The following is a 25,868-nucleotide window of genomic DNA, read 5'->3' as shown; positions in this document are numbered from 1 at the left end:
TAATGAGGGGGAACAAGAGAGGGGTGAGGAAGAAATGGAGGTGACCATCCCAGTGTTTACTAGTGAAGGACATCAAACTCCGCAGCAGAGGGTGACCCCCAGAAACATGAGGTTGAGACTCCTTCCCATAGAAGAGTGCCGAGCAGAGGGCTAAAGGAAATTAACACAGCCAAATTGAGACCCATGTAGGAATCCTAAAATGATCAACTTATATAGTTTGTCTTTATATTATTTGCTTTATTGTCTCAGGCATGTTCACATTTCTTGACATATGCAAAAAACTTCATGGTAATATACAATGATATACTGAAATATTTTGTTGTATGTTATATGTATGTTATTCTCACGATGTGACCCAGCTCTGAATTACACTGCTCCCGGTTGCTATCAGCAGCCAGGGACTACGGCTATTAGCGGGCACAAGCCGATCACCACGTCTGGCTAATTAACAATTTAAATGCAGCATTTTGACAGCTGCATTTTAATGCTAATAAAGCCCACTCCGTGGTGGTCTAGTGGGCGTATTGTCCCACCTCCCTTGCGATGCAATCGCAGAGAGAAGATCCGTATTGTGACTGAGACAGCTATCAGCGCCACAATGACGCTGAGCTGCACTACCTGAGCCACTTGTGTGGGTTGTAAAGCCCGTCTCATGCTACCACGAAAGTGAAAGCAGCACAAACATTCAAAAGTGACCAAAACATCAGAAATCATAGGTAGTGAGAAGTGGTCTGTGGTCCCCATCTGCAGAACCACTTCTTTATTGAGTTGTCCTGCTAATTGCCAATAATTTCCACCTGTTGTCTATTCCATTTGCATAACATCATGTGAAATTTATTGTCAGTAAGTGTGGCTTCCTAAGTGGACAGTTTGATTTCACAGAAGCTTGATTTACTTTGATTTATATTGTGTTGTTTAAGTCTTCCCTTTATTTTTTGGGGGGGATTTTGCAGCTTATTTTATGGAAAAAATAAGTCTTACATTGCAAAGTACAATTGGTGTCGCAAAAAATAAGGAGTCATGTAGGTCTGTAGGTGAAAAAATGCAAGAGCTATGGCCTTTTAAACACAAGGAGGAAAAAACGAAAGTGCAAACATTAAAATTGGCCTGTCATCAAAGAGTTAAACTACACAAAAATGTATTTATAGTACTTGGTATCACTGTGTATGGCTTATGGCTGGGTTCACACTATGTATATTTGAGGCTGTATTTGTGAGGCTGTATAGCAACCAAAACCAGGAGTGGATTGAAAACACAGAAAGGCTCTGTTCACATAATGTTGTAATTGAGTGGATGGCCATCATTTAATGGCAAATATTTGCTGTTATTTTAAAACAACGGCTGTGGTATTGAAATAATGGCCGTTATTTACTGTTATATGGCGGCCATCCACTCAATTTCAACATTGTGTGAACAGATCCTTTCTGTGTTTTCAATCCACTCCTGGTTTTGGTTGCTATGAGGACCTGACATGAGGACCAAATACTGCCTGAAATATACATAGTGTGAACCCAGCCTAACACTGTAACTCAGAAACAGGAAAAGCTGTCACTAGAACTTAGCAGTAGTGTAACTTTAGGTTTTGGTACAGCCGAAAATATTACAGATGACCTGTCAACTCTCTTGCTGACTGTAGGGATACACCCTATTGGCAAGGGGAAACACCCAGTTGTCAGTTTATTAACACATTTTTAGATGTATACCTTAATGATCATGTACTGTATTCAACTACCCAGCTAAAACAGAGTAGTGCTTAGTCAGTACCAAAGTGCAAGGTTTTGACTGGTTTCTTTTGTGTTGCTGTTCGATCAGGTGGGCAAAGCTGCCTATACAAATAAGACAGTTGGAGAGTGTTTTACTAGGCAAAAGAGGGCAGCAGGTACTGGGAACTTCGTATGGATCTGTGACATAAAATAAAACAAATAACCCCCCTTTACAATACGTATATATCACAATGCATTGTTTCAATAAGTTCTGGAGCCCATCTTTGTTCAAATAGATACACAAAACAAACTGAAACATAAAGAAATATAACCAATAAAAAGTATATAGCATTGAACAGTACAGTTACAGGGCAAACAGCTTTAGAAAGCAATGAATGGTAGTTATCACACAGAAAGCTTCCTCTTTTATTATGTACATTTGTTCTATTGCCTAAATGGATATGGGGAGGATATGGGAAGTATCAATACAATCTTACTGAAATCAAAATTACTTGCATCCAATGTTTAACCAATGGCTGATGTAATAACTTGTTTTCTTTTCTTCTGAATTCTTCTGTTCCATGTGGCAAACCCGTCTAAATCCAGGAAACTAAAAATATCCAGAGAGCCACAGTCATATCTAAACTCAAGACTGATCCATTGTGATCACACTCCATTGGAGGATCTGGCTCTTCAACAAGGCCTGCCTCTTCCTCTGTTGAGCTATTGCCATCCCTCTATTACACAGGTGTCAAGCTCAGGCCCTCCAGCTAAAGCTTTGGCTGTCCAGGCATGATGGGAATGGTAGCTTTGCAACAGCTGAAAGGCCTGAGTTTGACATCGCTGCTCTATAACATTTCCACATGGAGCCATGTGAACTGACTCCCTTTTGTTTGTTATGCCCAAGAAAAAAATTGTAAAATGTTATCACACTGGTATCGCTACCCTTGCATGCTTCATGCATTCATCCCATCTATTTTACAATTAAGTTGGCTTTGCAATAATGCAGATGGTACAATGCTACATATTTGATGGTAATGTCCCCCATTCTGTTTTGTATGTAGAAAAAGACAGGGAAAAACACAACCAGGGGTGCTATATATTGTAGTGCATCCAGACCCAATGAAAGCTTGAAGCTGTCAACATGAAACCTGAAAGAGTTGTGCTATCAGGTACAATTCTACTGTAGGCATATGTAATGGCACACGGTCTTGTCTGTTATCCCAAGCCTGCTACAGGTCGCTTTGTCCAGTGGAGATCTTTTACTTAGCATGCTTCTTCCAGCAGTTTCTCCTGTTCTGAGCTGGCCTCCTGGAGGATTAGGCTTCCTCTATTGGCAGGTATGAGCCTATTCACCTGTATTTATAGCTCAGCCCACAGGTTCTGGAGAATTCCAGGCTGTTCACCTGAGGATATATATAGCTACCACCTCCACACCTCTATGCTAAGTTGTTGGTGTGTTTCAGACAGCAAACCACGTCCGTGCTCCCTATTTGCTGCTTCCTTGCTTCCAAGCGCCCTTTTAGCTGTTGGATCTTGATCCATTTCTAACGCTCAGCTTAGCTCCAGTCTGAACAGCACCTTATCTTATTTTGAAGTGTGACAACAGAAGAAGAGCATCTAGTTCCAGACTCCTGTACTTTAAAAAAAAAAAAAAAAATTCTTTATTGGACATTTTCCACCACATAAAGTCAACAAAGTGGAAATGGCTCCAATTATTGCAGATATAAAAATATTATAACATTTAACAATAGTGTAAAAAACATCTTGTCACTGTGTTAAATAATTAAAAGGAAAGGTCCCACTGTCAACCTCTAGACCACCTTTTTTCAGATGAAATGAAAAAATAGGAGAGAAGTGGCAGCAGGCCACTCACTACTAAGCAAAAACAGCGAGCAACAGTAGGAATGAAGTGAGCAATAATAGAAATGAGGGAGGAGACAGAGCAAGAAAGGATGACAAGTGAGAAAAGAAAGAGAAGGGCGGGAGAAGAAAGAAACTTCGAAGAGCCTGATGCTCGTTTACCTTAGTTACCCACAAGGAGGAGATCAGTGGAGGTTCGGTTCTTTTCAAGTATAACGGTATGCAAGATCACGTTGCCATAACTAGAAAACGCAAGAGGGAGCGTTGGTATTTCTTAATGGCGATTTCACTGTGATAAAGGAGAAACAGATATTGCATGTAACTTGACTGAGACCATGTACCAGCGGGATAGTATTTTACATCTAGCCCCCTGGACTCGGGAACTCACCAAGCTCTTATGGGCCAGTTCCATAATGTTTGTTTGCCGGGTCAGGGTAAATTGAGGTCCTCGTGCCACCTGAGGAGGTAGGGGGTGGATCAGGATCGGATGGAGACAACATGTTGGAGTATATAAGTGATAATGAATGGAAAGTTGACCCTCCCCATTGCAAAGGCATTCAAAATTGGTTTTGAGGATGAGAACTGGGTAGGAGCAGGAAGGGATTGGAGGAATTAACTGGATTATTCTCCATGATCCAAGGGGGGCAGGGTCTGTCATGGCCTTGAACTCCCACACTGATTTCCAGGCCAAGATGGAAATAAAATGTTTTTACCCTTAGTCCAGCCCCTGAAAACCAGATTAGTGAGGCCTGGGGAAAAATCAGGATGACCCAGGATTGGCATCATGGGCGAGGTCAAGGGTGGGAATCGAGAGCGGATGTCTGAGGTCTCACAGGCTAGAATCTTGGGGCCTATGGTAGGATTGGAACTGAGCTCCACTAGTAGTTGCTTAGGTAGCCAAGGTATACAGCTCAGAGGGGTGCTAAGGAAGAATTGCTCAATCTTTACCCACTGTTTCAATGATCCCTAGCAAAACCAATCCACCACTCTGGTCAGAAGGGAGGCCAGGTGGTATTCCTGTAGGTCTGGGAGCGCACAGGTTTGGAGCCCCATATAAACTTAGTCTGGATAGAGGACAGGGACTTAAAAAATGATTTAGGGATCTTCACCAGGAGACACTGAAAAGCGTACAGAAGCTTGGGTAGGAGGGACATCTTAAAAATTGTGCAACAACCAAACCACATAAAGGTACCCTTTCCCCGAGTCTTGCAACAGGGCTGGATTGTGGCCATGAGAGGAGGGAAATTCAATCTGAACAAGTCCTTTAAAGGGGTAGTGCCCCCCAAAAAAATTTCTTTCAAATCAACTGCTGCCATGAAGTGCCAGAGATTTGTAATTTACTTCTATTAAAAAGTCTCAAGCCTTCCAATACTTATCAGCTGCTGTATGCCCAGCAGGAAGTGGTATTATTTCCAGTCTGGAGAGCAGGAGAGGTTTTCTATGGGGATTTGCTCCTTCTCTGTACAGTTCCTGACATGGACAGAGGAGGCAACAGAGAGCACTGTGTCAGACAGGAAAGAAAACACCACTTCCTGCTGGACACACAGCAGCTGATAAGTACTGGAAGGCTTGAGATTTTTTAATAGAAGTAAATTACAAATCTCTGGCACTTCATGGCAGCAGTTGATTTGAAAGAAAATTTTTTTTGGTGCACTACCCCTTTAAGCAGGCGGGAAGGTATATACCCAGGTACTTGATGGAGCTACTGTACTGCTTAACTACCACCGGGGACCTTCTCTAAGGGTAGTGACCTGGGATTTTCCTGCAGTGAAGCCCATCCTGCTTTGCAGCAGGCTCTGGAGAAAACTGAGGGCTCCTTAGACTCCGCTCCTTGGAGCTACATCAGCACTCCTTGGTGATCCACCTCCTTGTGCCTGGTCCATCCTTTACAGCATACGATTAATTCTGCAAATGGCTCCAATGTAACAAACACCATTTAACCCCTTTCCGCATGAGGACATAACTGTACGCCCTCACGCGGGAGGGGCAACCCCGCTCTGAACTGGTGCGATCCCGGTAGCTATTTGCAGCCCGGGACCATGGCTATTAGCGGGCACAGTCCGGACGCCGTGCCTGCTAATTAGCTTTTTAACTGCAGCTGTCAAAGTTGACAGCTGCATTTAAAATGCTGCTTTTCCCCATCCCTGATGTCTAGTGGAGGGATGCCCCCCCTGTCTGCCTTCTCCGTGGAGAGGGTGGATACAGCGGGAGGACCACCTGGAAAACTGGCATACAGCTATAGCCATAGGCTGTATCCCAGTTTTTCAGGCGGTCCTCCCGCTGTATCCACCCACTGCGCGGAGCGGGCAGACAGCGGGAATCTGATGCCGAGCATTCGGGTTCATACGAACCCGAACCTCGGCAGTTTTGGACCATCCCTAATGTTTGGTATTGCCGTGTGCGTAATCGCCCAAACTAAAAAAAAATTTCATTCCTCATCTCTCACGGTAAATGGCGTAAGTGCATTTTTGGTTGCATCAAATCCAGAATTTTTTTTATAAAAAGCGATCAAAAAGTCGCATATGCGCAATCAAGATAGCGATAGAAGTACATATCATGGCGCAAAAAACGACACTTCACACAGCCCCATAGACCACATAAACAACTTGAGGAACTTGTATAACAAGTCAGTTTTGCCCTAGGGCAAATGGCGTAAACACAAAACCTCCCAAAATTAAAAAAATGTGGTGTTTTTTTTTTTTAATTTCACCACAGATTTTATTTTTTTTCTGGTTTCGCAGCGTATTTTATGCAAAAATTAAGCCTGTCATTGCAAAGTACAATTAGTGGTGCAAAAAATAAGGGCTCATGTGGGTCTGAAGGTGAAAAAATGCAATCGCTATGGCCTTTTAAACACGAGCAGGGAAAAAGGAAAGCGCAAAAACGAAAATTAGCCTGGTCCTAAAGGGGTCAATAACAAAATATCCAAATTAAAACTAGTGGTGGAAAGGAGCAATGCGTCTCTACACCGTACTGGAATCTTCATCAGGCTCTGCAATCATATATACCCAGAATCAATTTCTATATAACTGTCCTATTGTCCTCAGAACGGACGAGATGGTACAAAAGTTCAACAGTTTATTAACAAAATATTCTCACTTATCAAACATAGGCTGTTCATGTAGTTTTGCTAGAAAAAAAAATTCTCTGGGGAAAAGTGTTCAAGAGGCTTTCCACCCTCTGAAGTACTATAATGCCTCCTCACTTCCCTTCCAATCCCTATTCCTTCTTGATTGACAACTGGAAGCTGAGGCCTGCTTCTAAATCTCCTGTGAACAAATTGTCTGTCAATCAATCAAAAAATAGGCAGACACTTATTTTGTGCATTTTTATTTTAAAAATTTTCCCAAATATCACAAAAAAAACTAAATTTACTGATTTATAATAACTTAAAAATATATATATACTATTTGAAAAAGTGAATGAGCGAAAGATGTATAAATTTCAAATCTGCATTACATAAAACCAAAGGGGCAGATGTATCATCTGCACAATTTTTGAGCAGGTGGGACTTTTTATGGGCTGTGCAAAATTTTACTGTTGTGCCTTGATAAATCTTACACAATTTGTTTGCCAATTTTTTTTTTGGCTAAGAAAACTAAGCTAGGGTAGAAGTAGAGTACTGCTGCACAATTTTGTGCAAAAACAGAAAAATCGCACATGATAAATCTCACAAATAAAGTAGTTAATATGAAACCCCTTCCCCCCACACAAACACAGTGATATATAGGCCCCTAAATGTTTCTGGTCATGAAGTGGGAAAACTGGTCTAGAAATGGTTGATGAGTAGAGATGAGCGAACCGGGTTTGGGTTTGAGTCGATCCGAACCCGAACTTTCGGCATTTGATTAGCGGGGACTGCTGAAGGTTGTCTGGAAAACATGGATACAGCCAATGACTATATCCATGATTTCCACATAGCCTTAGGGCTTTATCCAGCAGCCACCGCTAATCAAATGCCGAAAGTTCGGGTTCGGATGGACTCAAGCATGCTCGAGGTTTACTCATCTCTATTGATGAGTCTTTTTTCTGTTGATCAGGGTCATAAATAGAGATGAGCGAACCTCGATCATGCTCGAGTCGATCCGAACCCGAACTTTCAGCATTTGATTAGCGGTGGCTGCTGAAGTTGGATAAAGCCCTAAGGCTATGTGGAAAACATGGATATAGTCATTGGCTGTATCCATGTTTTCCAGACAACTTTATCCAAGTTCAGCAGCCCCAGCCAATCAAATACTGAACGTTCTCGAACCCGGTTCGCTCATCTCTAGTCATAAACCCTTATAACATTATTGTGGAAAGTATTGCTGGAAAGTCACTATTGTCTCTAATAAAGACTGTACCTGCCCCCTAGTGGTGAATGCTTAGTACACAGTTACAACACACCTCATTGCAAGCATTACTATTGTTAGATTCTGTTGACACATCCTGTGTACATTCTGGAAAAATCTTCTAATGCAGTGCTTCCCAAACTATTTCTACTGGAGCCTCACCCAACAGACCAAGGCAATGCCTGGGCCTCAGCAGACTGACCAAGAGGGTGCCTGGGCCTCACTATCTGTGGTGAAAGTCCATTTAAAAGCTGAAAGTAATGCCAGGGCTACCTTTCACCCATCTCCCAAGCTCTATATGCTAATAAAGCAAGTACAAAATATATTAATAATGTTGCTAAAATGGAGATTTTTGCATACAGCAAAAGGACTGTGCAGATCATAATCACTTTTATGAAAACTGTCTCCCCAGCTGGGCCTCACCAACAACTAGGGGGCGCCTCACTGGTAAGGCCCGCCTCACAGTTTGAGAAGCACTGGTGTGGATCATAGTTACTTTTGTGAAAACTGTCTCCACAGCTGGGCCTCATCATCAAGTAGGGGGCGCCTCACAGTTTGAGAAGCACTGTTCTAATGTATAGTCTAAACATGTAGCCTCAGTATACTGTACATAGCTGCATGCCAAATTCCCACTTGAAGAAAAAAAACACACTATGCTTTTCTATGCAAAAACACATACCCCAGACACAAGCGCTGATCTACTGATTGGGTAGGGGGGCAAGGCGGGGAGGAGATGTGGCCTCCTCCCGCGCCTAATGTATCATGGACTAAACATGGAAATAAATTATAACAGGAATCTACGCCTACTTTGGAGAAGGTGTAGAGTCTGCATTGCCATGCGGCAGGCCCGACAGATTAGCTAAGAGGTGTGCGCCAGCATGGGGGCAGAGCTTTATTTAATACTGGGTTTCTTCTCCAGTATGTGTGAACATAGTCTAAAGCAGTCATGTCAAAATCTGGCCCGTGGTGTCATTATTTTTGGCCCGCAAGGCAATTCAGAGTTTGAATTACATTTGGCCCACCATGGCTACTATATAGGAGACTATGGGGGAGGGCTGGCAACTATATGAGATTACTGGGGAAGGCTGTCTACTATATAAGAGACTATGGAGGAGAGCTGGCTACTATATGAGACTACTGGGGAGGGCTGGCTACTATATAAGAGACTATGAGGAGGGCTGGCTACTATATGAGACTACTGGGGAGGGCTGGCTACTATATAAGAGACTATGGGGAGGGCTGGCTACCAGGCCTGTGTAGTCGGTAAGCCGCAGCTCCGACTCCAACTCCGACTCCTAATGTCCTACATGATCCTGGGGCGACTTCTGAGGGAATAAAGGAATACTGTATATAAAGCAGATTATCCTGTGTGTGCAGTGGATGCAGCCAGTCTCCAGCCTCCATGTCCTGAAATACTCACAACTAGACATGATGGAGCAGGTGGTCTTTTCCTGGTGACAGTCTTCTATGTTTCTAAATATTCACCGTACTTAAAGAAACACTGCTAACAATGCCAGATTCCTGTAATATAGAGGTCAGCCATAGTGATATACAGGGGGTTACACATAGTGATATAGCCACACTGAGGACAGAGGTTACTGCTACACTACTTGTGTCTTCTCCTCCTCCTCCTCTAAATTACACAGGATATCTTCATATTACACTTCTGCTCATATACAGTCATCCAGCATCCAGGAAGAGAACAGCACAGATCCCCCCCCCCCCCCACACACACACAATGGACTCTTCCAGCTTAGAAACAAACTGCCAAATAGTGATCGACAACTTTTCCATTACCACCCTTATGTAATAGGGCCAGTGTCCTATTACTGATATATTCCCCGACCCCCCTTATGTAATAGGGCCAGTGTCCTATTACTGATATATTCCCCGACCCCCCTTATGTAATAGGGCCAGTGTCCTATTACTGATATATTCCCTGACCACCCATATGTAATAGGGCCAGTGTCCTATTACTGATATATTCCCCGACCCCCCTTATGTAATAGGGCCAGTGACCTATTACTGATATATTCCCTGACCACCCTTATGTAATAGGGCCAGTGTCCTATTACTGATATATTCCCCGACCCCCCTTATGTAATAGGGCCAGTGTCCTATTACTGATATATTCCCCGACCCCCCTTATGTAATAGGGCCAGTGTCCTATTACTGATATATTCCCTGACCACCCATATGTAATAGGGCCAGTGTCCTATTACTGATATATTCCCCGACCCCCTTATGTAATAGGGCCAGTGACCTATTACTGATATATTCCCTGACCACCCTTATGTAATAGGGCCAGTGTCCTATTACTGATATATTCCCTGACCACCCTTATGTAATAGGGCCAGTGTCCTATTATTGATATATTCCCCGACCACCCTTATGTAATAGGGCCAGTGTCCTATTACTGATATATTCCCCGACCCCCCTTATGTAATAGGGCCAGTGTCCTATTACTGATATATTCCCTGACCACCCTTATGTAATAGGGCCAGTGTCCTATTACTGGTATATTCCCCGACCCCCCTTATGTAATAGGGCCAGTGTCCTATTACTGATATATTCCCCGACCCCCCTTATGTAATAGGGCCAGTGTCCTATTACTGATATATTCCCTGACCACCCTTATGTAATAGGGCCAGTGTCCTATTACTGATATATTCCCTGACCCCCCTTATGTAATAGGGCCAGTGTCCTATTACTGATATATTCCCTGACCACCCTTATGTAATAGGGCCAGTGTCCTATTACTGATATATTCCCTGACCCCCCTTATGTAATAGGGCCAGTGTCCTATTACTGATATATTCCCTGACCACCCTTATGTAATAGGGCCAGTGTCCTATTACTGGTATATTCCCCGACCCCCCTTATGTAATAGGGCCAGTGTCCTATTACTGATATATTCCCTGACCACCCTTATGTAATAGGGCCAGTGTCCTATTACTGATATATTCCCCGACCCCCCTTATGTAATAGGGCCAGTGTCCTATTACTGATATATTCCCTGACCCCCCTTATGTAATAGGGCCAGTGTCCTATTACTGATATATTCCCCGACCTTCCTTATGTAATAGGGCCAGTGTCCTATTACTGATATATTCCCCGACCACCCTTATGTAATAGGGCCAGTGTCCTATTACTGATATATTCCCCGACCCCCCTTATGTAATAGGGCCAGTGTCCTATTACTGATATATTCCCTGACCACCCATATGTAATAGGGCCAGTGTCCTATTACTGATATATTCCCCGACCCCCCTTATGTAATAGGGCCAGTGACCTATTACTGATATATTCCCTGACCACCCTTATGTAATAGGGCCAGTGTCCTATTACTGATATATTCCCCGACCCCCCTTATGTAATAGGGCCAGTGTCCTATTACTGATATATTCCCCGACCCCCCTTATGTAATAGGGCCAGTGTCCTATTACTGATATATTCCCTGACCACCCATATGTAATAGGGCCAGTGTCCTATTACTGATATATTCCCCGACCCCCTTATGTAATAGGGCCAGTGACCTATTACTGATATATTCCCTGACCACCCTTATGTAATAGGGCCAGTGTCCTATTACTGATATATTCCCTGACCACCCTTATGTAATAGGGCCAGTGTCCTATTATTGATATATTCCCCGACCACCCTTATGTAATAGGGCCAGTGTCCTATTACTGATATATTCCCCGACCCCCCTTATGTAATAGGGCCAGTGTCCTATTACTGATATATTCCCTGACCACCCTTATGTAATAGGGCCAGTGTCCTATTACTGGTATATTCCCCGACCCCCCTTATGTAATAGGGCCAGTGTCCTATTACTGATATATTCCCCGACCCCCCTTATGTAATAGGGCCAGTGTCCTATTACTGATATATTCCCTGACCACCCTTATGTAATAGGGCCAGTGTCCTATTACTGATATATTCCCCGACCCCCTTATGTAATAGGGCCAGTGACCTATTACTGATATATTCCCTGACCACCCTTATGTAATAGGGCCAGTGTCCTATTACTGATATATTCCCTGACCACCCTTATGTAATAGGGCCAGTGTCCTATTATTGATATATTCCCCGACCACCCTTATGTAATAGGGCCAGTGTCCTATTACTGATATATTCCCCGACCCCCCTTATGTAATAGGGCCAGTGTCCTATTACTGATATATTCCCTGACCACCCTTATGTAATAGGGCCAGTGTCCTATTACTGGTATATTCCCCGACCCCCCGTATGTAATAGGGCCCGTGTCCTATTACTGATATATTCCCCGACCCCCCTTATGTAATAGGGCCAGTGTCCTATTACTGATATATTCCCTGACCCCCCTTATGTAATAGGGCCAGTGTCCTATTACTGATATATTCCCTGACCCCCCTTATGTAATAGGGCCAGTGTCCTATTACTGATATATTCCCTGACCACCCTTATGTAATAGGGCCAGTGTCCTATTACTGATATATTCCCTGACCCCCCTTATGTAATAGGGCCAGTGTCCTATTACTGATATATTCCCTGACCACCCTTATGTAATAGGGCCAGTGTCCTATTACTGATATATTCCCCGACCCCCCTTATGTAATAGGGCCAGTGTCCTATTACTGATATATTCCCTGACCACCCTTATGTAATAGGGCCAGTGTCCTATTACTGAAATATTCCCTGACCCCCCTTATGTAATAGGGCCAGTGTCCTATTACTGATATATTCCCCGACCCCCCTTATGTAATAGGGCCAGTGTCCTATTACTGATATATTCCCTGACCACCCTTATGTAATAGGGCCAGTGTCCTATTACTGATATATTCCCTGACCCCCCTTATGTAATAGGGCCAGTGTCCTATTACTGATATATTCCCTGACCCCCCTTATGTAATAGGGCCAGTGTCCTATTACTGATATATTCCCTGACCACCCTTATGTAATAGGGCCAGTGTCCTATTACTGATATATTCCCCGACCACCCTTATGTAATAGGGACAGTGACCTATTACTGATATATTCCCTGACCACCCTTATGTAATAGGGCCAGTGTCCTATTACTGATATATTCCCTGACCACCCTTATGTAATAGGGCCAGTGTCCTATTATTGATATATTCCCCGACCACCCTTATGTAATAGGGCCAGTGTCCTATTACTGATATATTCCCCGACCCCCCTTATGTAATAGGGCCAGTGTCCTATTACTGATATATTCCCTGACCACCCTTATGTAATAGGGCCAGTGTCCTATTACTGGTATATTCCCCGACCCCCCTTATGTAATAGGGCCAGTGTCCTATTACTGATATATTCCCCGACCCCCCTTATGTAATAGGGCCAGTGTCCTATTACTGATATATTCCCTGACCACCCTTATGTAATAGGGCCAGTGTCCTATTACTGATATATTCCCTGACCCCCCTTATGTAATAGGGCCAGTGTCCTATTACTGATATATTCCCTGACCACCCTTATGTAATAGGGCCAGTGTCCTATTACTGGTATATTCCCCGACCCCCCTTATGTAATAGGGCCAGTGTCCTATTACTGATATATTCCCTGACCACCCATATGTAATAGGGCCAGTGTCCTATTACTGATATATTCCCTGACCACCCTTATGTAATAGGGCCAGTGTCCTATTACTGATATATTCCCTGACCACCCTTATGTAATAGGGCCAGTGTCCTATTACTGATATATTCCCTGACCACCCTTATGTAATAGGGCCAGTGTCCTATTACTGATATATTCCCCGACCCCCCCTTATGTAATAGGGCCAGTGTCCTATTACTGATATATTCCCTGACCACCCTTATGTAATAGGGCCAGTGTCCTATTACTGAAATATTCCCTGACCACCCTTATGTAATAGGGCCAGTGTCCTATTACTGATATATTCCGACCCCCCTTATGTAATAGGGCCAGTGTCCTATTACTGATATATTCCCTGACCACCCTTATGTAATAGGGCCAGTGTCCTATTACTGATATATTCCCCGACCACCCTTATGTAATAGGGACAGTGTCCTATTACTGATATATTCCCTGACCACCCTTATGTAATAGGGCCAGTGTCCTATTACTGAAATATTCCCTGACCACCCTTATGTAATAGGGCCAGTGTCCTATTACTGATATATTCCCTGACCACCCTTATGTAATAGGGCCAGTGTCCTATTACTGATATATTCCCTGACCACCCTTATGTAATAGGGCCAGTGTCCTATTACTGATATATTCCCTGACCACCCTTACGTAATAGGGCCAGTGTCCTATTACTGATATATTCCCTTACCACCCTTATGTAATAGGGCCAACGTCCTATTAGAATGTTGCTCATAATATATATTCATGAGCAAAACTTGTAAAATTCATATCAAAATTCAATTCTACATTTTTTAAAGATTTTTTTAAAGCTGGAGTCGGTACATTTTTTTCCGACTCCAGCCCAAACTAGCTGTGACTATATGAGACTATTGGGGAGGGCTGGCTACTATATGAGACTATTGGGGAGGGCTAGCTACTATATGAGACTATTGGGGAGGGCTAGCTACTATAGGGGACTATTGGGAGGGCTGGCTACTATATAATATACTATTAGGGAGGGCTGGCTACTATAGGGGACTATTGGGGAGGGCTGGCTACTATATAATATACTATTAGGGAGGGCTGGCTATTATAGGGGACTATTGGGGAGGGTCTGGCTATTATTTGGTCACTATTGGGAGGGCTGACTAAGTGGGGCAATTTTGGTTGGCTTGGCTACTACACATTGGGGGTTGGCTATTACATGGGTTGGAGTTTAATCATATCATAGCTATTTATCAGGTCATTTATCATAGTGCACAGTGCTGGGCTGCACGCTGCTCTGACAATGCCAGGACTGCGGCATTCGCGCTTCAGTAATTATCAAGGTTGGCCTGCGACTTTGCCCAATTTTTTTATTTTGGCCCACTGTGTATTTGAGTTATACACCCCTGGTGTAAAGGGTTGTACAGAATGAAACATGTATGGTTGCTTTCTTCTATAAAGCTGTTCCACATCCACCATTGGGTTGTACCGCAGCACCAATGAAGTGACTGGGTACAGGCTCTCTAAATGTGGCACAACACAGGGCGTTTTTCTGAAAAACACAGAAATGCATAAAAATAAAACACTGTGTCCAGACATGTCTGTATAACCGCTGCAAATTCCTCCCTGACCGTGGGTCATCTGATATGCGGTTTAGTGGCCCTAATAGGCTACAGTGTGTGAACTACAAGTCTAATCCTGAGCAACATAGTTACGTGTTAAGTGTTTCCCTATGTCAGCTCTTATCCATTTACAGCAGTGTAGAAAAACGCTACACACATCACTTCTTCCAGAATATACCGTACACTGATCTCAATGGGTGCCACCTTCACAGTCCAGCATAACAGGCTTTACCTGTCCGGCAACAAACTAACCCCCAATAAAAAACAAAACAAAAAAAAACAGCAACACGCACGCGCAGGAATGTGTATATCATCATCAGCTCGCAGATTCGCCACAAGTACACAAAAAAACAAGATTAATGGCATATTTTATTCTTTTTCTTTTCTGTACATCGCAACTATGTGCTTATTCTGCCTTCAATGTTGTTATTATTTTTCCTCTACAGTAAGATTTTTAATTTTCCTTCCAAGAATTCTGTAACGAATGTGCTGCGAGCAATAGCTAACCTTCCTCTGTGTGACGTGGAACTGTGGACTGCGCTTCCGGGAGTGATAGGGAGAGCTGGGGCAGCGTCTGTAGTGTGTCACCCGGCCGCTTTCCGTACAACATGGGTGAGTGTGATCGGTAACGTCTCTTTGTCGGTATAGCGTATTAAGTGTATGAGATAGGGGGGCGCCGAAACTGCTGTATGGGCCAGTAACCTTGTTATACCTTTAAATCTCCATTTAAAGGAGCACTTCCTTCTGCATAAAGGTGGCCATCTGTGTGATCATGCGGTCAAACCGCGGGACCGATCACAGATAGGAAACTCTCCGCCTGTTGGTACTATGCAGTGATTTGTGGCCCAGCCTAGTCCCTTGCTGCCCCCTATTGCATAGGTTTGCAGGTGCTGCCAGGATGTGACCAGGTGGGCTAGGGGGCAGGCTAGCAAACTGCATTGTCATCAGATTCTTTTCCCAGGGGGGAGCTTACTGTGACAGCTTCATGCCTCCTGTCAGGTCTCAGGAACAATCTGCAGGTGTGAACTGAGTGGGAGTGGGATCCGGAAATCCCAACATGTTATGACTTAAAGGGGGTTTCAAGGTTTAGTGAAAACATTCCAGAGGACAAAGATTTGGAGAACTTGTACACCCCCCTTCAGCCACTCCCAGTGCCCAGATGTCCTCATTGGAAGTCCCCTGGTGATGCCACAGTATACTGTGTATGAGACACTGCAGACCTGGTCCCCACTGGTGACACATCACTATTGATACAGTGTCTCCCTTGTATACTGTATAGCCTTAGAATTAGAATATAATAGCATATAATATATAGTACACTAGGGGATGCTGTCTGTCTAACAGCTTCTGCAGAACGAGTGGCTCTAGCAGAGCAAACAGTGATAGTTGTATGTTCTGCAGAGGCTATTGACAGCGCTATTGACAATCGGACTCTCTAAGGGTCCTCTTACACAGAGCGATTTTTAACGATTTACGATAAACGATCGCAAATGAGATTGCTTATCCTTAACCTGAAATTGTTCACCATATTACACAGAACAATAATCGTTAGTTATGATCGTTACTATGATCGTTTAATAATCCTTTTGATCCCAGCAAAACAATAAACAATGTGCTATTACACTGAACGATTAGTGAAAAAACGCGGAACTTGAGCAAACGAATGTGGAATTACAGCAAACAATTAACGATAATTTTAGGTTCAGTTCTAAATCAACGACATACGAACGATTTTTCGATCGTTGCCTGCAATTACACAGTACGATTATTGTTTAAATTCGAACGATTTAACGATTTTTCGCACAATAATTGCGCCCTAAAGGTCCATTTACACAGAAAGATTATCTGCCAAAGATTTGAAGCCAAAGCCAGGAACAGACTATAAACAGAGATCAGGTCATAAAGGAAAGATTTCTCCTCTTTTCAGATCCATTCCTGGCTTTAAATCTTTGGCAGATAATCTGTCAAATAATCTTTCTGTGTAAAAGGACCTTTTACACACACAGATTTTTGAAGCCGCAGTCAGGAATGGATTTGAAAAGAGGAGAAATCTGTCTTTCCTTTATAACCTGTTCTGTTTATAGTGTGTTCCTGGCTTTGGCTTTAAAAATCTGTCAGATATCTTTGTGTGTAAAAGGGCCCTTTGTGTACTTTGTGCACCAATTGATTAGAGCAGAGACCAGGGCTTGGAAAGTGCAGAGGGGCCATGTCACCTCTTCCTGCTGCCACTCAACGTATATTATTCAAGCAAAAAAATAAAAATAAAATATATATATATAGCTTTCTAATGAAGTTATATTACAAAGAAATGTAACTTTATTAAAGCAATGTATACGTTTCTTCTTTCCCCTTTAACTCTGCTCTGTTCTATTATATGGCAGTAGATCTTAGTGCTTGTAGAACTGCTGTGTAATACCAGCGATTTCCCATTTTTACAGCGTGTCAGTTGTTAAGCTTCATATTTATGAATAGCTTTTCCATTTAGGGTACAAACACACACACCGTATACACAGCTTATTTACTGCTGTGATACGCAGCAAATACGCAACAGATACACAGCAGATTAGATCTAAATAACTGAACACAGCATCAAATCTGCACCATCAAATCTGCTGCATATCTGCTGCATATACGGTGTGTGTGTTTGTACCCTAAATGATATAGCAAATAACCACAGTACTCAAAAAGCAATTCACACACACACACACACACACACACACATACACACAAAAAGCGACCTTTCGGCTGAACAGGTTTCAGACACTGTTGAAAAATCTCTGTTGAGCTGAAATGTGTTTTTATTAGGTGAAAAACACCAGATTGCGATAAGTTGCTTTTTTAGTGCTACATTTTTTTTGCTGTATTATATAATTCATGCACTTTTGTTCTCACAAGTGCTTAAATGCTCGGCCCCAACATTTGGCTGTGGAGCTCAGTGTTACCTATTTTTAATTTGCCATTTAAGCGTGCATTCACATTACGGAATCGGCCGTCCGAGTCCGCACACAGGGGTTCCTCACGGAATTTCAGCTGCGATTCTGTAGTGTGAAGGGGCCCTAACAGCTACCTCTCACAATGATTCCCTATGCAGTCGCATCTGATGCCGGAAGAACATATTGCTGTGGATATGTCCCACATCAGCTGAGTACTGTGCACGAGCCCTATTCTAACAGGGCATGGGATGTATCAACAGCAATGTAATCTGGCATCAGCTACAACACTGATCTGCATTAACAATGATTGTAATAGGTACCCTTTAACATTATATAGAACAAAGCTTGTTCATGTATAAAGATCACTAGATTAAATTGCATTAGTTCCTAATGTCTGTACCCCTCTGTCTTTTCAGGGGGTTTCTTTTCCAGCATCTTCTCCAGCTTGTTTGGAACCAGGGAGATGAGAATTTTGATTTTGGGTCTAGATGGAGCTGGAAAGACCACCATACTTTACCGATTACAAGTGGGAGAAGTTGTCACCACCATTCCAAGTATGTAACACAACTGTTTGTTATAGGGAAACTATCAAAAGGTTTGTGCAAACAAACCTGCTGATAGCCCCCTACAGCTCTGTACCTAATTGTTATACAAATCTGCTTGTTTAGGAGCACTGGGGGCGTTTCCCGACTCCGCAGAGCACCCTTCCCCCTTCAGTGACGCCTTCCCTGTGCATAATCAGGCTGGTCTTCGATGGGCTTGATTTTGCACACATAAATATGCACAGGGAATGCGTCACTGAAGGAGGTGGCCGGCCAAGTGGAGCTCTGTGGTGCAGAGACACCCCACCAGTGCTCCTAACTAGCACATTTGCTTTTAATCAAACTGGAAAAAAAAAAACGACGTTGCCAACAGTTTCCAGTAGCACAGTGGCGCAAACATGAGGTACGCAACTGCAGGTAACCTGCTGATAGTTCCTCTTTAAGGCCAATGCACTTGTTTCCTGTAAATGGAAATATTAGTCCTGTATAAAGATAGGGGTAATGGAATACCTTGTTAGTGCTTAAAGGGGTTATCCAGTGTTAGAAAAACATGGCCACTTTCTTCCAGAGACAAGATGACTCAAGATGGATGCAATGTCCACAGCTTTTTAAAAAGTAGCAAAAAAGTTATTGGGCATTACAAAAATAAAACAAACATTTAAAAGCTTGCCAACACGTTGCGAGGTTGTCCCCCTTAAAGGGGTTGTCCGGCGATAAAAAATTATTCACAGAATAACACACATTACAAAGTTATACAACTTTGTAATGTATGTTATGTCTGTGAATGGCCCCCTTCCCCGTGTCCCACCACCCCCACCCGTGTACCCGGAAGTGTGGTGCGCTATACATTACCTGTCACGTGCCGACCACGGTCTCCGATCCTCAGCAGTGACGTCTTCTTCGGGAGGCCGGCGGATCTTCCCGAGTGCCAGCCGCCCTCTGCAGCGTCATCCGAAGCTCAGCCGCGATTGGCTGAGCATAACTGTGCTCAGCCAATCGCGGCTGAGCAGCTGATGACGTGGCCGTGGAGACCGTGGACGACACGAGATGCGGTGAGTATAATGCACCACACTTCCGGGTCTAGCGTGGGTGGGGGGAAACACAGGGAAGGGGGCCATTCACAGACATAACATACATTACAAAGTTGTATAACTTTGTAATGTGTGTTATTCTGTGAATAATTTTTTATCGCCGGACAACCCCTTTAATCGTGACCATGATTAAAGGGGAAAACCCTGCAACGTGTCTGCGTCTTCTGCGTTCTGTTTTTGTAATGCCCAATAACGTTTTTGCTACTTTTAAAGAAGCTGTGGACATTGAATCCATTTTTGGACTTTACATGGCTTGCAGCCTGCAGTACGGATTCCACATGCTTCATTTATGGAGGATTACACCATATACTGAGGAGTCGGGAACAGGTTGAACTGGCTTTCTTCTGGGATTATGTTTGTTGTTTGTAATTAAGTTCCATTCTCTTCAATGGAACTGTGTTGCAAAACCCCACCCTGACTGGAGACAAGTGGTGCTGTCTCTGGAAGAAAGTGGCCGTGTTTTTCTAACGCTGGATAACCCCTTTAAACATTTTGAACTACAGTTGTGTGGTTATGTTAAGTAATGTAAGTGTGAAGTTGCTGTTTCTATTTGGTGATATTATATTCTTCTCTCCAGCCATTGGTTTTAATGTGGAGACGGTAACCTACAAAAATTTGAAATTTCAAGTATGGGACCTTGGAGGACAGACCAGTATCAGGTAATATTGTTAATATGAATTTACAGTAATAACTAAGCAAAGTGCTTCTTTTTCTCTGTAATCTGCTCATTAGCCTGCCACTTTTCCCCGGGTGCTTGGAAAACTGGGAGAAGTTTCCCAAGACTGGATCCAGCTTTTCCCAGCACCCGGGGAGGAGAGGCAGCAGGTCGATGAGCGGATTGCAGAGATAACAAAGTGCTTTCCTTTGTTATTGCTGTAAATTTGCGTATCTCTAGTCACAATACTGTTGTTGCATGAAATCTTTGGAAGTAAATTGAGTTGCACTATTTGAGAATACATGAAGCATCTATAGACATACAGTCAGATACCACACATTAAAGTGGCTGCCTGGGGCCCACCTTTACTTCTTGAGGACATGTTGTCTCGGCAAGTAGTTCCCACTAAACCAGTAACACATAATTGGTGGTATCCTAAGTTCCTGCCCAGACAATACATCATCAGGAGAAGTTAATAGCGGTAAGGACCAGGCATCGGGAGTGTGGGCTTGGGGATGTTAGTATAGGTTTTATGACACCCTAACACCCCTGGGGTCCCTGAGAGGAGGTGGGGCCGTCTTACTCATCAAGTCGCAAATGATAAATTAGGCGCTAATTCCGGATTATGCAAATTTTTAGGTGAATACTCAAAACAGGCAGATTTAAAAAGTGTGTATATATATAATCAGAAATAGGCGGAAAGCTCTTGATAAATTCCCTCCTATGTGTATCTTATTTATTCATTAGGTCAGACTTAAAGCAGCAAAATGATCTATGTAGTAATCATAAGTGTATCTTGTAATGAAAATAGTGTATAGTCCTCAAGACCAGAAATCAGCCCTACTTCATACAGTAGATATAGATTTAATGTGATTCAATAAGCAGTACTTATAATAAACATGATTGTGTGATATAAAAAATAGTAAAACCAACACATGGGATACACAATGAATATCATAAAAATAGTAAATATTGCATAAAAGTATATTGCATAAAAAAGAGGCGAGATAAGAAAAAAGAGAAGAAAAAAAATAATAAAAAATAGTCTCTGTATATTGCGGTACCGCTAGGTGCTGGCCAGGTATATAGTAGTATTTTAAACTAGTATATAAAACTAGTAAAGTGTTAGACCCCTGGATTCATCTCTTATAAGCCACTGTTTCAAAAAAAGCACAATGTAGTTTGTGCTCGATCAGAACAAAATAAATGATAAAAGATAGTTAAGTCTGAGGCTTTAATCCTTCCACTCTCCAGATATATAGTCCGTTTGATTATATATACAGTCTCGTTACAACTAACTCTGTTGCATACATGTTGCGATTCCACATCAGTTCATTGATACAATTCATAAGTGGGAAATAAACAATATTAACGAACTGCGATGTAGCGGCGTTTGTAACGCCTCTCACCCGTCCTGGAGCGGCTGGTAGTGAGGCGCTTCTTCTACTGGTTTCCCTTGTGAAGAGGCCGGTCGGTGATCACGGCTTCAGGCTGGAGCGGTCCTGCAGCGCGTCCTCGTGTCTTCTACAGTTGGATTCGCGCGCAGCGTCCCAGCCTCGCTCTCATTCCTGACCTCTCCGTTCCGGGGTGATGGAGATGTGGATATGAATTTGGATTATGGATAGTGGCTATGGATGTAGGGGATATTGAAATATACTAGGGGGGGCCCCCCAGAAAAGAGCGATATTGCGCAACAGGAGATGGAATAAAAAAAGTATAAATTGAAAATGAAAAAATAAGTTAAGTGATAAAAAAATGATAAAAAATGATAGTGGCTAATCCTATATGGTATTGGTCCACAATATTGTGTGCCAAATGCGTTTCAAGGTTCTTTAAAATTAACCCCTTCATCAGTGGCAATGGTAATATTCCGAGCACAAACTACATTGTGCTTTTTTTGAAACAGTGGCTTATAAGAGATGAATCCAGGGTGTCTAACACTTTACTAGTTTTATATACTAGTTTAACTATATACCTGGCCAGCACCTAGCGGTATGGCAATATACAGAGACTATTTTTTATTTATTATTTTTTTCTTCTCTCGCCTCTTTTTTATGCAATATACTTTTATGCAATATTTACAATTTTTATGATATTCATTGTGTATCCCATGTGTTGGTTTTACTATTTTTTTTATATCACACAATCATGTTTATTATAAGTACTGCTTATTGAATCACATTAAATCTATATCTACTGTATGAAGTAGGGCTGATTTCTGGTCTTGAGGACTATACACTATTTTCATTATCCTATTTCTTGCCCTTTTCTAGGTTAGGGCATTTTTAGTTTAAAGAGTCACTGTCGTATTTTTTTTTTTTTTTTGCAGAAATCAATAGTCCAGGCAATTTTAAGAAACTTTGTAATTGGGTTTATTAGTCAAATCTGCCATTATCTGCATGTAAAAAGCCTTTTCCCAGGCCCCCCCCCTCCTTCCTCTTTTTCATCCACTCTGAAAAATCTGAAAATTGTGACTTGTTGCAGGAGTCGTACCCTGTCTGCTCTAGGGAGAGGGGAGGGGGGAGGAGGAAGGAGGGAGTTAGCCGGCAGCAGAAAGCAGATAACAGAGGATTACAGGCACAGAGCTGGGTGACAGCTGTAATCCGAGCTCAGACAGGTCACTGGTGACTGTCACAGGAGATATCCCGTGAGGGATTTGTAGATTAACTCTTTGTTGTCCTGTTTTGGTCTTTTCTTTAGCTCTCTCCATAGGAGAACAATGAAGACAGGGGGGAGAGCTTCAAACTGCTTTTTCATGATAAAAATGCATTTTTCGGATAATAAACCCAATTACAAAGTTTCTTAAAATCGCCTGGACTATTGATTTCTGCAAAAAAAAATTTCACGACAGTGACACTTTAACCTCGGCCAGAATTAGTTCTCCGATTGTGAGCTGCACCTGTGCACATTTTTATAAATATGTATCTTGTGCCTATTCTATTACAGGCCATACTGGCGTTGCTACTATTCCAATACAGATGCTGTAATTTATGTCGTGGACAGCTGTGACAGGGACAGGATGGGGATTTCTAAATCTGAACTGGTTGCGATGTTAGAGGTAACATATTAATACATTGCAAGTTATGTAGAAGTGTATACCGTTTTGAAGGGGTTTTCCCATCGCATATTTTAGGCTATCACTTTGTACTTATTTAGTGCTGCTGCACCTTCACATTCTTGGCTTGCAGAGTGGTGCCCATTAACCTGCAGTACATTAGTGGTCAGTATTTTTACCACACAAAAACAAAGGAACCAAGACAGAAAAAAATATAATGAAAAGATTTGCACTTTTGCTTTGATTTGTACCTGGTTCTGGGATTGGTAAAAATATGAATCAAAATAAGATAAAAAAAACAAAACTTGATGGGAACATAGCCTTTAAAAGGAGAAATATATTTTGAGGGTTTTTTTTAATGGTTTTCAGCAGTATCAGCACTTTTTTTTTTCCAGAAAACCCACTGTGCTGTCAAATCTGAAGACAGTAACATAGTGAAGGACTTTAAATACCTATGGTATAAAAAAGCACATCAAATTTACTATTGCTTTCCTTTTAGGAAGAGGAGCTGAAGAAGGCTATTCTGGTGGTTTTTGCAAATAAACAAGACATGGAACAGGCAATGAGCCCTACAGAAGTAGCAAATTCATTAGGTTTACCTGCTCTGAAGGATCGCAAATGGCAAATTTTCAAGACATCAGCTACAAAAGGCACAGGCCTTGATGAAGCCATGGAATGGTAAGCGAAAAAGGTGTATTCATTGTTGGTGTGGATTCATTTATCATTGTGTATTAGTACATACAAAGGTTTTTCGCAGTTTTTCAGATGTTTCTCATTACAAGTCATGTGATTCAAGGATTTACATGGCCACTTTTCACCCTCTCTTCTCTCCAGATTGGGTGGGGTTTCAAACTCAGTTCCATTGAAGTAAATGGAGCTTAATTGCAAACTACACCTGAACTGGAGACAAGAGAGGGGAAAAGTGGCCATGTTTTGTAGCGCTGGCCAACCCCTGTAAGTGCTGTCTTTTGAGCCTGGTGAGTAGAGATGATTGAACGGGGCCGATGTTCAGGTTCGTACGAACCAGAACCAATCGACATTTGACTCCCACTGCGTTCTCATTCCGTGGGGAAGGTGGAGACAGCCCGAGTACTGCCTGGAAAACAGGGATGCAGCCTAGGTAATAGGATGTATCCCTGTTTTCCAGGTGGTACTCGGGCTGTCTACACCTTCCCCATGGAACGGGAAGACAGCTGGAGTCAAATGCCGATGGTTCGGGTTCATACGAACCTGAACATCGGCCCTGTTCGATCATCTCTACTGGTGAGCCCAAGAAGAAAATATAAGTACTCCTCCCAACATGCACCAATATGGAGGACAGGGGGAGCGGTAACGCTGCAGGGACATGTGAAAGGTTAACTGCAGGGAATGGCCTGCTTCATTCCTGGCTGTAAATTACAGCTGGATTCTGTTGCTATAATGCTGCAGACTGACAGAGGCATGTAAAGAGTTAAACTGCCAGAAACGGACTGCCCCCCTTTGGGAGTCCTGCTTGGGCTAAATTGTAATGGCCTTAGCCATTAGTTTAAAATCTACAATATATCCACCAGACCTTTTTTTTTTTGTATGCTGTAAGTAAAGGGGCTCTACTTCAATGCAGATTCTGCACTAATGTTCACTGCAGTTGTAGGGGTTGAATCCCCTTTAACATGAGTATTAGGAGAAGATAGTATGTCATACATGATCTGCAGATGTTTATTAGGTCTTAATTATTTTGACTTCAACTCTTATTAATGATATTTTTTTTCTTTGTCTTGCAGGTTAGTAGAGTCCCTGAAGAGCAGGCAGTAATGTTACCCTGCCCAGCACATTCCTTTCTCTTCATTGTCCAACTGTAACAATGACTCTGGATGTACATAATATCCACCACCACTTAACTTTGCTCCAACAGGGATTGACAAGGGTGTCTGAATCCAGTCCCTTTTGTCTCCATCAGCACTGTATCATACTGCACTACTATGTGTGCCTGTTCTGTAGCTTCACTTTATTTATGACTGTTTTGTAATGAGAATTACGATTTGGGGGAATTGCACAACTTGGTTATTGAGATGACATATCTTTTCGCTCTTGTGATTTTTTTTTTTTAGATGTAATACCCTGGTTGATTTAGGTGATCGCCAGCTGGAAGAATAACCTTCAGCAGTGTAAAGATTATACTATGAAATCCATCTGTATAAAATAAACATTTATAATTGAAATCTTGTCTAACACATTCTTTTTAGCGCTAGTTGTGGTCTAAGTGTTCAGACCCTGACTGAAGTCCACACTTCTGCATTCTGTCGCAGATGACTAAGACTGACTCATAATGTAAGTCTATGGGGCTGTCTCACTCTAAAGACAGTGAGTAGAGATGAGCGAACCGGGTTCGAGTCGATCCGAACCCGAACGTTTGGTATTTGATTAGCGGTGGCTGCTGAAGTTGGATAAAGCTCTAAGGTTGTCTGGAAAACATGGATACAGCCAATGACTATATCCATGTTTTCCACATAGCCTTAG

At 42.5% G+C, this 25,868-nt stretch overlaps 1 protein-coding gene and 1 long non-coding RNA gene across 3 annotated transcripts; one reads left to right on the top strand and one right to left on the bottom strand.

Annotated features, from left to right (window-relative positions):
• Positions 1-1,458: 1,458 nt before the first annotated feature.
• On the bottom strand, positions 1,459-15,352 carry LOC138774531 (uncharacterized). Of its 2 annotated transcripts, XR_011360330.1 has the most exons (5): positions 15,280-15,345; positions 9,318-9,418; positions 3,955-4,023; positions 3,729-3,855; positions 1,459-3,342 (listed from the first exon to the last, which is right to left on the bottom strand). It is a non-coding gene; the product is annotated as an uncharacterized lncRNA (long non-coding RNA). The 2 variants fall into 2 exon arrangements; XR_011360329.1 differs by lacking the exon at positions 9,318-9,418 and having other exon boundaries at positions 15,280-15,352.
• A 247-nt stretch (positions 15,353-15,599) lies between these two features.
• ARL1 (ARF like GTPase 1) lies at positions 15,600-25,570 on the top strand. Its single transcript, XM_069973257.1, has 6 exons — positions 15,600-15,708; positions 18,446-18,583; positions 20,240-20,321; positions 23,264-23,375; positions 23,872-24,050; positions 25,133-25,570. The coding sequence occupies exons 1-6, from the start codon at positions 15,705-15,707 to the stop codon at positions 25,161-25,163; spliced, it is 546 nt and encodes a 181-aa protein (XP_069829358.1). The 5' UTR covers positions 15,600-15,704; the 3' UTR covers positions 25,164-25,570.
• Positions 25,571-25,868: the final 298 nt, after the last annotated feature.

This window comes from Dendropsophus ebraccatus, chromosome 1 (genome assembly GCF_027789765.1).
Source record: "Dendropsophus ebraccatus isolate aDenEbr1 chromosome 1, aDenEbr1.pat, whole genome shotgun sequence".
Lineage (NCBI taxonomy): Eukaryota > Metazoa > Chordata > Amphibia > Anura > Hylidae > Dendropsophus > Dendropsophus ebraccatus.
The sequence above is the reverse complement of the archived record's forward strand: the minus strand, read 5'-3'. Positions and strand labels throughout refer to the sequence as shown.

Bases quoted from the DNA above. Each gene is read 5' to 3' on its own strand.
- ARL1 (XM_069973257.1), top strand. The intron at 18,584-20,239 runs GTATGTAACACA...TCTTCTCTCCAG, and splicing joins AGTTGTCACCACCATTCCAA to CCATTGGTTTTAATGTGGAG. The intron at 20,322-23,263 runs GTAATATTGTTA...ATTCTATTACAG, and splicing joins GGAGGACAGACCAGTATCAG to GCCATACTGGCGTTGCTACT.